At 38.9% G+C, this 12,642-nt stretch overlaps 1 protein-coding gene across 4 annotated transcripts; it reads left to right on the plus strand.

Moving 5' to 3' along the window:
• The first annotated feature begins 1,237 nt into the window (after positions 1-1,237).
• Positions 1,238-12,601, plus strand: LOC117296467 (protein TFG-like). Of its 4 annotated transcripts, none has more exons than XM_033779406.1 (8): positions 1,238-1,305; positions 3,506-3,739; positions 4,446-4,529; positions 6,188-6,388; positions 8,286-8,420; positions 8,865-9,092; positions 9,704-9,865; positions 11,368-12,601. In XM_033779406.1, the coding sequence occupies exons 2-8, from the start codon at positions 3,529-3,531 to the stop codon at positions 11,637-11,639; spliced, it is 1,293 nt and encodes a 430-aa protein (XP_033635297.1). In that variant the 5' UTR covers positions 1,238-1,305; positions 3,506-3,528; the 3' UTR covers positions 11,640-12,601. The 4 variants fall into 4 exon arrangements, with proteins under 4 accessions (XP_033635297.1, XP_033635300.1, XP_033635298.1 ...); XM_033779409.1 differs by having other exon boundaries at positions 8,865-9,068; XM_033779407.1 differs by having other exon boundaries at positions 8,868-9,092.
• The last annotated feature ends 41 nt before the right edge of the window (positions 12,602-12,642 follow it).

Below are 12,642 nucleotides of genomic sequence, written 5' to 3' on the forward strand. Positions count from 1 at the left end.
GCGCGCCCTCATCACCTCATCTGGGAGAGTACGATTATAACTTGCGATTTATACTGAAGCCATTTTGACCCCAGAAGTAAGTTTCGGGCCCAGTGTTTTTTACATTGCAGGTTGGGGGGGGGGGGGGGGGCAAAAAATAAATCCAATTGAATTCAATTAACTTCAATTTATAAAAGTTACACATCACGTTAAAAACATGAACATTGCCTTCCAGTGATAAATGAAAAAAAAAAAACAGTTAAAAATAAACGTTAAATATAAACTACAGGTGTAAAAATATAAACGGGACAAAGAACACAGAGGCAAAGATATTCTTGGGTATTTAAAGGCAGTGGACACTATTGGTAATTACTAATTACTCAAAATATTTATTAGCATAAAACCTTACTTGGTGACGAGTAATGGGGAGAGGTTGATGGTATAAAACATTGTGAGAAACGGCTCCCCATTATAAGGCCCTACTCGTAACCAAGAAAAAGGTTTTATGATAATAATTTTTTTGAGTAATTACCAATAGTGTCCACTGCCTTTAAAGACAGTGGACACTATTGGTAATTGTCAAAGACTAGTTTCACAGTTGGCACTTCAGAGGGAGCTCTTACAAACTATATACCCCCTCCTCTGTAAAGCTTTACAGGGGGGGGGGGGGGGGAGTATATAGTTTGTTGCTCTGTCTTACATACATCTGGGCCCAATTTCACACACAAATTTTTAGCACGAAATTTCTGCAGTTGATAAAAACGGTATTCAACCAAATTTCCATGTTGCATGTTGCTTCTGGTATTCAGCTTTTGTTTGCTTATCCTGGAAATCACGTGGAAAATTTGGGTGGTAAAATCCTGTTTTTATCAAGGCAAAAATGTTGTTCGCTAGTCGATTAGAAATAACAGAACTCAACAACATGGACGGTAAAACTTCTTCCAAACTTCAGAGACAAAACTACATCGAGAGGCAAGTGTGAACGCCACGCCCCCAAAACATAGGCCCTTTTCGAACCCACGGCTTGGGCTCAGGCTAGCTTGGCCCCGCGAATGTATAGTATTGACATTTTGTGTGCGCTTTGCGTACATACATACAGTACATACCCGTTCGACGATAAAACGGAGCCTGAAGCTGAATCCAAAGGCCAACCGTTGTTTCGAAAAGAGCCATAATCACTGAATGAAGTGGTTCTCCTGTACTGTATGGTTCCCGTCCCATTTATTGCCGTGTATGTTGATGCAGATTAAATCTCAAAGCCAGACTGTTCGGTGACATCACTTTTGTACGTACGTGTACACGACAGACGAAAAAAACATACAACGGGTGAGTCACTGTCATTGTTTTAATTGCAAAACTAACAATTTTCATTGATATATTTCAATTATTGATTTAAAGATTCCAGGAATTTATTTGTAAAATATTTGGAGCATTTTTTATAAGCCAAGAGTGTCCAATTGTATGTGACAATAGGCATGATATGGCACACATTGTTTGTGAAATATTCTGTACGCGTATTTCATAGTGATATCCGTGTATTTTCGACAGCACGGTGTAGGCCGATGTGTTTTCTTTTTTTAATGCATTATTTATTTCAGTAACCACAATACTTGTTGGTTCGAAGAAAAGAAAAAAACGTTTTTGTGTCTTGACGAAACCTTTCAGCTAATAGTAGTAACTAATCATGCTAGTGTCTCCATCAGTTACAAAGTTAATTGAATTTTGAATGATTGTCAAGTCACTTTTGTTTGTCTTTTTTTAACCAAAGATTTATGATTTTCTTTGTCAATATTTGATTAGGTTTTAATTAAGTAAAGTAGGGCAGTCAGGTTTGCTCAGTGGTTTCTAGTTAGTTCCTGCCTTTCTCTGTGGATCCCAGCCCAATACACAGACCGAAACCCTTGCATGCAGGTTTTTTAGTCCCTACCTGGCTGCGTGGGTTTTTGGAAAAGTTTCCGTATGGCGCCACCACTTTTCCATTCGATATGAAATAATATTCTTATTTACCTCAATTAGATAACCCTTTTTGTAAAAATTAGTGAAAAAATGGTGGCGCCATACGGAAAGTTATCCTTTCCCTATTTAATCAGGTAGACCTAAAATAATATTTTAATATTAGGGGTTTTGGAAAAGTTTCCGTCTGGCGCCACCACTTTTTCATTCCATATGAAATAATATAGTATCTATAATTTACCTCAATGAGATATTCCTTTTTGTAAAAAAGAGTGGAAAAGTGGTGGCGCCATACGGAAGGTTATCCGGGGTTTTCCTCCCACAACCATGTCTATGGTCTAAATGAAATTTCCTTTATTATTGTTTTCTTTTACATAAAGATTGTGTGATGTTTCCATTACTTAGGTCTTGTTATGATAATTTGTTGACTATGTAATTCAGATTCAGATTCATTGTTACTGTCGGACCCCTTTATTACTGGAAGTCTTCACCTGTGGTGGTGTATGATGATTATTGATGTATGCATGATGGGCTAAAATTCTGTATCTGACCACCACTGTTTCTCCTTTTAATTTTGGTCAAACTATGACGGAATATTATAGAGACGCCTTTAGCAATGAAAAACTGCCTTGCCCTAAATATTGAGGGTGGCACGGTTGGCTTGTGCGTAAAGCGCTCGCCTCTCACCAAGGTGACCCCGGTTCGTGTCCCGGTTGGGGTCATCTGTGAGTTGAGTTGTGCGTTGGTTCTCTGCTGTGCCACGAGGGTTTTCCAGACTATCTGGTTTTCCTCCCTCAGTAAAAAAATCAAACACTTTCGATCTTGGCTGTGCTCCGTGGTCATAATGGGTTGATGTGGCTGGCAGCTGAATGCGCCCTTGCATGCCTGCTTCTCGTTGTAGCCTCGTTGTAGCCGCGTCCTTCGCAATTCAGCTCTAGCTGCGAGTAAGGATGATTAGCCCCCCCAGATTATTATTATTAATGATCATTGGTCTTTTAACCTGCACCCTAGTTTTGTTGGATTTCATAAACTTCTAGTGCTTTTTGTCCCCACTTTGTTTATTTTCTTTCTTCACTTGCACCTTACGGCTGTGACGCCACACTGCACCCATCCCAGTTTTGCCAAATTTGTGCTGCAAAGGGACATCCTACTCAAGACTTGAACATGTCATAAAAGATACAAACGTATGTGATTACACATATCCATTTGTAGCACAAAAACCTGCAAGGGTAGGGGTCGAGGGTTGTGTTCGAAAAAGTCTTTGGAGCGCTACGATTGGCGAGGTTGTTTACAGTCCCAGTCCCAGTGAGCTGAAAAAGATTAAAGGAACGTTAATGGCCCAATGACCTGGGGTTGATTTCACAAAGAGTTCCGACTAGTCTTATCTCCAGTTAGGCAAGTTAGACTCAATTTTTAATATCTCTTAGTTAAGACTAGTCCTACATGTTTCAAGTAAGGACTAGTCCTAACTCTTTGTGAAATTGACCCTAGTGCACTAAAGCACAATGAAACGGTTATTGTGAAATGCTCAAAATTATGAACTTGTTATTATTATTATGTTGTTATTTTCCAGTCGCCTTTGAAGACTTCATAGCCATGGAAGCCACCGAGATGAGACCGAATCTTTTCTCCCAGATCGACTTGAGTAACAAACTTATCATCAAAGCTCAACTTGGAGATGACATCCGACGTATCCCCATCCATAATGAAGACATTACTTACGATGAGCTTGTCCTGATGATGCAGAGAGTGTTCCGAGGGAAACTCAAGAATACAGATGAGGTCACCATTAAATACAAGGATGAAGGTATTGTAGCAAGATTTATTTTTCAGATATCAAATAACAAATTACAAGGGAAACTGACTGATTAATTTTTTTCATGATTTGGGGTTGAACAGAGAAGAATCGCTTAGAGCGGGATTTGAACCAAAAACCTCCTGGTTAAATGTGCCGCGCTTTACCAACTGAGCTACCTAGGTATATGTTGCAGTTAACGGTTGTATGGCTTCTGACTGGCACCCCAAACAAAGATGTTTGCCAAATAGGGAGACCGCCAAATGAGGGGTAGATAGCTCAGTTGGTTGAGCACCAACACGTTAATCCGCAAGTTGTTGGTTCAAATCCCACTCTATTCAACTTTTCCTCGTTAACCCAAATCAGTTTTTGCTTTCTTCTCTTGGAATGTTCTCTTGAAAATCTTTTGAATAATACTTCTACTTATTGAGTTAACTTGGTATTTAATCAATTGAGTAAAAAATGTTTCTGGTAATGTGCCATTTTAAAATAGGGTCCCTTCAGTAGGTCAGGAATTATTTTTGTTGGTGCATTTTGTCGAAAGTGAGTCTGAAAACAGATTTACAAGTGTGTAGAACAGACGAAAAATTCAAAGACCAGATGAACCAATTCCTGGGATTATGAGTGAGCAAGGCATGCTGTGAAAAAAATGGCGCAGTGAGATCAATCGTACAAAGAATAAATGTGGCTGTTTCAATAATTTTATTTCTCTTTCCAGACGGAGATTTGATAACCATTTTCGATAGTACAGACGTCTCATTTGCCATTCAGTGTAGCCGGATATTAAAACTTACGTTATTTGGTGAGTAACGAGCAACTGCTCCGATATGCGGATTAAACACAAAATATGCAGGCCTGATACTTCACGGATGCAACAAAGGCGATTGCCTCGATGCCCCCTGGCCATTGCCAGTAGAAATTTACAGTTTCCTCATAGGGTGCCTTTTACCTAGGAGAAAACGCCCTGGTGCTCCTGCCCTTCCATAATGAAGCATATAGACCTGAATATGTGTTTGTTATTCCACTAGCAGTGCTCTGTATCAGCGGAGGGGTCAAATTTACAAAGCATTACTAGGCAACTACGATTGATTCGCAGTTAAGATTAATCTTGGCTTTTTGTGGAAACGGCCCCTGGAGTCACAGTTGCAACAAACGCCATGGCCTCCGCTGTCCTGTGCCTAATTTCAAAGAGCTGCTCTAGCGCAAAAACCAGCTTAGCCCAACAAAATTATTCTTACCAGAATAAGTGTAAGCATGACATCGGTTTTAAATTTAATTTGAGGCTGCTATTTTTTTTTTTTTTTACTGTTTTTGAACTTTTTGTACTTTTGAAATGTTTATCTTCAAATTCTTGAAATTGTGTACGAATGGTTTTTATGTAAAGTACACGGTGGACGCTCAGCTTGGGTGCAGGTTTCAGACTGACGGCCTCGTGGCCAGCTTGGGAGCTGGCCACTCATGTGTATTTCAAGTTTTTTATACCTGCAATTAACCAAAATGTGTTTACTGTATAGACTGTATAATGTGTGTGACAATTAAACACTGTTCTATGCTTTGAATAATGTTCCACACATTTCCCACATTGACAGATTAGGCCTGGTAAATATTCCTTTAAGGTTTTTCCAGTCTAACCATTTTATGAAGTCATTCAATAAATTTCTTACACTAACCCATATCTTTGTTCCCACTATTGGATCAAATAGTGCACAACCATGATGCATTTTGATCAGAAAAACTGGTCATTTGGCGTCACTGCTCCCACCCTCTAGAACAATCTCCCAAATCACATTTGTTCAATCACCTCATTTAAAAACAAACAAAATTGCCCTGAAAACCCACCATAAACAAGTTGTTTATTTGCGTTATTTGTAAAGCGCTTAGAGATAACTTTATATTAGGCGCTACATGTATATAAATGGCATGTATTATTATTATTATTATTATTATTATTATTATTATTATTATTATTATTATTATTATTATTATTATTATTATTATTCTTATTATTATTATTATTATTATTATTATTATTATTATTATTATTATTATTATTATTATTATTATTATTATTATTATTATTACTATTATTATTATTATTTTTATTATTATTATTATTATTATTATTATTATTATTATTAAAGAGTGATAATGGTTTTGGAGGGTGAAGCATTGGGCTTTCCTATCTGGCAGACAGCAGAGCTGCCAGCTCTCCCTGATTTAACAGAGAGTTCCCTAAAACTAATGAACAATCATTTGAAAATCTCCCTGATTATAGAATCTTTTTCCTTGTTATAATATTTGAATGTAATTCTAAATATCTCTCCAATTGTTGTACAAAATCTCCCTGACTGCAAGATGCAAATGTTGGCAACTCTGAGATAGTAGGATGGTTAACTACTGCGGATGTTGAATCGCTCAGCACCAACCAATTCTAAGAAACTTTTGTCCTGCTGTTTTCAGTCAATGGTCAACCTCGACCCCTGGAGAGTGACCAGGTCAAACACCTACGGAAGCAGCTAGCGGACATCCGCAATCAGGTCATCTACCTTATGGACTCGCTGGAACCCCCGGCGGCAGAACCTCAACAAGTCGAAGGTAACCGCAAAAGTGACCCCCGAAAACAGGAAGTAGTTGTTGCCCAATCACCAAGTTCCAAGAGAGGTATTTTGCCCTTGTTCCGAGTCTTTTCTTTCGCAGCATGCGCTGATTAACCAAAGCTAACCACAAAGTCTTCTGTGTCCTTAAGCACGGCACTTAACCACGATGCTTCTTCCTTCGGATGGGACGTAAAACCGTTGGTCCTGTGTGTTGTTTAATGCTTGTAAAAGAACCCAGTGCGCTTATGGAAAAGAGAAGGGATTTCACTGGTGTTCCTTGTTTGATTGGCTGCATATTGTGCCACAGCACCTTGTCAACCATGTTACACAGTGCTATGTGAAAGAATTAGGTCTGATAACTCGAACTTTGTTGACATACCTTTCAGGAAAATACTGAATTTTAAAGAACCTTGAGCTTCACTGAGTGACGAATATGAATGCTATATAAGAACTCACTATTATTATTAATATTGTTATTATTATTATTAATATTGTTATTATTAATAATAATAATGTTAATTATAATATTGGATTCTTATTATTATTATGAATCAATATTAGTGTTTCCCTTGGCTGATGAATGAGGTGATCAAAAAATTCAAATTTATGAGTTAAGCAAAATTTACTCGCCCTACAACCAGTGACAACTGACAAGAATTCAGCACTCGTACAAATGTGTCCTTGAGAAAGATACTTTACCATAATTGATTTGTCCTTTGAACGGGGGTATTTAGCCGTAGGTCCTGTGTACTAGGTTTGGTTGTGCTCGTAAAAGAACCCAGAACACTTATCATGGAAGAGTAGGGGGTTTCCACAGGCTTGCGCGCTACAGTGACCAAGTTCATTTACGAATTTCATTTTTACCAGAAATATGTAATGATAAAATAGTAACATTAATAAATGCGTGATGATTCCAACTACACATCCCAATTGTGATGTCTTCTCTACATGGAGGTGATAAAAAAAAACCTCATTATTATAATTTTTAAATTAATTATTCCCTTTATGACAAATGTTCACTGAGGTGTGTCATAAAACAGATGTACTGGCAAAAATCAATGACTAGTGCAAGTCTATCTTCCCTCAGGCCTGTGAGTGACCAGAGGGTAGTGACCCTCTCCTGTTTGTTCGCAGTCCCTCGGGTGCATAGACAAGTTAACTCATTGCCAGTCCGGGAACTGTGTATTATTATTAAACTCTTGCAAAATTAATTAGGAACTTTTTCTCTGATGATTGGTTCCGATTGGAACAGTTGTACAAAATACCCCATGCTTAAATTGATGTCTTGATGCTGACTCTAACAAACACATGGCCCAATTTCATAGAGCTGCTTAAGCAGAAAACATTGCTTAACAATTGTCTGCTAAGCAGCAATGAGCAGGAAACCAGTAACAAATTGCACCTGTGACATGGTAGTTTTAAAGCTGGTAACCTTATTCTGCTAAGCATAATTTTATTACGCATATTTGTATTATGCTTAGCTACTTTTTGTGCTGAAGCAGCTGTATGGAATCGGGCCCTCTTCATCAATGGAGCCTAAATCTAATCATTCAGGGGGTGATCGGTTCCCTTCTATTGCTGTAACACATTGATCAAATAAATTATCATCTTATTTTTAAAACCATGCACCATGTTTTTCTTGCATCCAATTTGAAAGAAGCTTTGAAAATTGTCTTTTATTGTTTTCATATGCTACTTGGATACAAATGTTGTGTACTCCTGCAAACATTTGGCCAAGAATCTTTAAAAAAAATGCTATGTTCCCTTTTGAGACCTGGTCAATTGCATTTGCAGAGTATTGTTTTTTGGGGGGGGGTTAACTGCTGTACCCTTGTATGTTATATTTTAGTTAGTTGACACAATGCATAGATGCAGATCTGCACGGTGAGTACATTAGCTGGATTTGTGCACTTTGTAAAACTTCATTGTTATCATTATTTTTATTCGTATTTTGTTAACAGTGCCCCCAGCAGAGAGTTCGTCAGCCCCTGCTCTGCCCGTCGACACAGCCAAGACAGCCATGTTTGATCCCTACAAGAAACCTGAGGCCACAAACTCATCAGGAGTGATGCAGAGTTTCGGGCTAGAAAGGGAAGGTTTGTAACACTTTTGTTTCCCTTGTTAAGTAATATGGTTAATATTAGGGTTTGAGGCATTGCATGGTGAGGTATCAATGTATATTTGGTTTGCGGTAACACCATGTGTGTATCTACTTGCCAGGTAGAGTTTGTTCTTAGAAAACTGTCTTGCTTTATTCTACTGCCGCGGAGTAGATAATCAGAGGTTCGGGAGACTTCTCAGTTCTGAAAAGAACTGTCCGATTTTTTAACTATTACCAGGGCGGTTTGTTCTTAGTTCTCTAAGAACAAACTCTACCTGGCAAGTAGATAAACACATGGTGTTACCGCAAACCAAATATACATGGTTAATATTGTCTTGTATTATTTTTTTGGGTGTTAAACTGTTTTCTTCTTTGCTGTAAATGTCGTTAATACTTTTTGTGCCAAGAAAAAGTTATAAACTAAAATGCTTTATTCCAGAAGAAAGGCCCAGTTCTCCTGCTGATAGCTTATCCAGCCTGGGCTCAGCACAGGGACAACAACAACAGCAGCTGACACCACGGCATCAACAGTATGGTGCACCGGGGCAGCCACAACCCCAGGGGCAGCCACAACCCCAGGGGCAACCACCACAAGGGCAACCACCACAGGGGCAGCCACCACAGGGATCAGCTCAACAACCAGGTCAGAAATCTCAACAATACCCCAGTAAGATTCCATTTTAAATCCAATTCAACTCAATTCATCCCAGCAGAAATGACCGTTTAAAGTTTTGTCTGGTTTTTCATGTGATTGTATTGGCCGATCTGAGGCACGCTGCTCCGAAATCGCTGGTTTTTATTCAACAGATTGTTGTATTTGTTGTTACTTTTCTTTGAATATTCTTTATCCCCGATGCCAATTTAACATTAAATCGTTGCAGTATCCTGCTGCTTAAACTTAGGATTCCAACTGCCTCTAGCTACCGGGCAATCTCAGTGGTCTAGTTGATATGACACTGAGCTCTAAACTTGCAAAGGTCGTGGGTTCAAATCCCACGCGAGTAATATGCCTGTATTTTTTTTCACAAAATGAATATTCTTTATCCCAGATGCAAATTTAACATCTATTATATCTTGGTGTCAATATTCACCATTTTTTTAACAAATCAATGTTGTTTGTAAAAACCTAATAATGAATATACCCGATTGCAATAATTCTATGTGACGGGTGTATTTTTGTTTTGCTAAACACCTGTCTTTGTAGTTTGCACAAATGCCTTTGGTGGTAAATGACTCTGGTTAAACAGTTAAGTAATTAGCGATTGTTTACCGTAACAGGTGCCCCGCAACAAGGTCAACCAGGCTATGCTCCGCAGGCTGGGTATCAAATGCCACAGCCCCAGCAGCAACAGCCTCAGCAGCCAATTCCAACACCAGGTACCCAGGGGTCTGGGTACGGTCAGACGCCATCAGCACCTTACAGTGGACACCAACCACAGGGTAAGAGAGGGTCATTTTACATCACAAGGGTTCAAATTTATTACTGGACTGGAGGCAAGAGTCCAGTGATTTTAGCCCTGGGCCAGTAAACTCGTAACCTGACAAGTTTGGTGTGGCAGGAGATTCTGTCCTGCTGGAGAGACTGTTCCCTGATAAGACAAACTGTGTACAAACTACTTCTGATAGCGCCCTCTTTTGAATCCTCCTCTTCCAGCCCATGTTACTACCCCATATTGGGGACAGCATCTCAGGCAGTCTTTAACAGAAAGGTCGCGAATGGACTGGACTCTGGACTGCAGGCTGAGTCCAATCCTTGGCCTTAAAACTCATGACCTGACAAGTCCGGCAGTCTTTAAAAAAAAGAAATGATGCTTTCAAATGTTGACTTTGAGTCTGGTAATACTAATTCGTCGAGTATCAAAATATACTAACCCCATAACTATCAAAATATACTAACCTCATAGCTATCAAAATATACTAACCCCATGACACAAACAAGATAATCTTCTTGTACTGCTTTTTTTTACATGGTAAACTCTGTAGAAAACTCTTTCTTATGAAGGTGCTCGGCTTGTGAAATAAATTCTGGTCCAGTAAACATTTTGAGCTGCAAGCCCGCGGTCTTGCGGAATTTTACGCCAAACTCGAGCCCTGATCTTGTTTGTCCGTCGAGGCTGATGGCCCCCATACTCTCTGTAATATTGGTCTGCAACTTGTTTTCCTCTAATTTGATACACATTTTGTTTAATTTTATCTGCTTTTCTTGTATGCAAGCAGTTGTTTTATTTGAGTGTAATATTTCCTTCCTATTAATTTGTGTAACTGTGTTGATAAATTATTGTTTTTACCTCAATGAATTTTCTTTTCTTAATGTGCTATTGGAAATTAAGTATTTGTATTTTGATGATTCAGACATTAATATTTCTAATATAAATTCTAAATCTAATTCCTGTTTTTTTTGTGTATGTCACTTTCTCAATAAGTAATTGTTTTAACTGATTAATTTTTAATTTTTTTTGTGTCAATGTAAGCTAAATTTCTATGATACAGACAATAAGATTTCTAATTCTATGTAAATCATTTTGGGAAGAAAGTTTTAAACCAACATTGATTTTACTTGAACTGAAAAGAAAGGTGAAACCTTCCGCTTGTCTCTCTAAGAAAGTACAATTTTAGTTTTTTTTCTCTTCGAAACACAGTTTGGTATCGACTTCAATTATAAAGGCTTAGGCCTATATATTTGTGCACAATGTTCTGTATATACATTCATGTATCTAATGTTCTATATATAATGTGTTCACTTCTATGTATATTACAGGCCTGTATGCTTCGTTTTTGAAAGGGCAAGGGCACCAAGGCAGGAAATTGTAAATTGTCAAGGGCACCAAGGCAATGATTAGGGGGCATGGATGCAATCGCCTGTATTGCCTCAGTGAAATATCATACCTGGTATTACACATGTATTATTATTTTTGTTTTTCGTCTTCCCGTTTCATCCTTAGGTTACCCCCAACAACAACCTCAACAATACTCCGGTCAGCAACAACCACAGCAGCCCCAGCCGCAGCAACAACCACAGCAGCCACAACCGCAGCCACAGCCACAACAACCGCAGCAGGCTGGCTATACACCACAACAGCAACAACAACAATCCTACCCCCAGCAGGGTTACCCTCCCCCAAGCTCCGCGCCTGGTGGTCAACCTGGGAACCCCTATGCTAGGAATATACAATATGGCCGGCCAGTCGGGTATCCCCAGCAAGGCTATAAATGATTTTCAAAACTATTATCATTCGTAGGAATTTGTTACATTTATCTCTGAACGAATTTTAGGACTTCCCCAACCCCCTCCCTTTAGACTGGACTGCCTTTCAAACTCTTGTTTTGCACTTTATTACCGATGAAATTTCTACAGGCTTATTTTTTAATGTTTTGTTGAAGAAACTATAAACTTGCGGGTAACCATGCGTAAATCTCTTTAGCGGGAGTGTTGGCTTAAAAAAGAGTCGATGTGGTCTTGACGTTTCGAGCGAACAGTATACTCTGCTGCTCGTCTTAAGGAGATGTTTTGTGTTGAGGAGCGAACAAGTTAAAGGTGAAGTGAACCTTATTTCCTTTTATTTGGGGGGGGGGGCCTGGGGTCTGGAAAAAAAATGATCAAAATTGTTGTTAAAAAACCTGTAAAGTATAAGCCATGATGCACAAGTAGATCAGCCCCTGTACTCAATAAATGGTCATACATTTTTTTTGAAAGCCAAGTATCATGCCTGGTTAGGATCGAAAAGAATTAACCTTAAGCTGCGTTCGCGTTGGACTTTTGGGTCTGGTAACTTACTGGCCCGGCAACATTCAACTTGGATTAATTTGTGTTTTGTAACTAGGGGCCTTTCTCAAACCCCGGATTGGGCCCAGGCTAAGGCTCTGCGCGCTGCGTACGCAGTGGAAGCGCAGCGGTGCTTTAAACCTGAATTTATGAAGCAGCGCGTATTGCACGCGGTGGTTTGAACCCCAGCAGACCTTATAGATAGAAGTCACGTGACATTATTGTTAAGTTACCGGAATGGTGCGTTTGCATTGGACTTCTTGTCAAGTTACTGCGGCTCAATCGGCCTGTTAAGTTCACTGTGCTAGGGCGGTAACTTACCATCTTCATTTTCTTAGGAATTTGATCAAAGTTAAAAAATATAGTATACATGTATAAACAAAATTATTTTCCTTTTTAAATTAATTTAAATCTTTTTTTGGGTGGGGTTTAAAAAAAAAAGGAATTTCCTGTT

This window comes from Asterias rubens, chromosome 11 (assembly GCF_902459465.1).
Source record: "Asterias rubens chromosome 11, eAstRub1.3, whole genome shotgun sequence".
NCBI lineage: Eukaryota > Metazoa > Echinodermata > Asteroidea > Forcipulatida > Asteriidae > Asterias > Asterias rubens.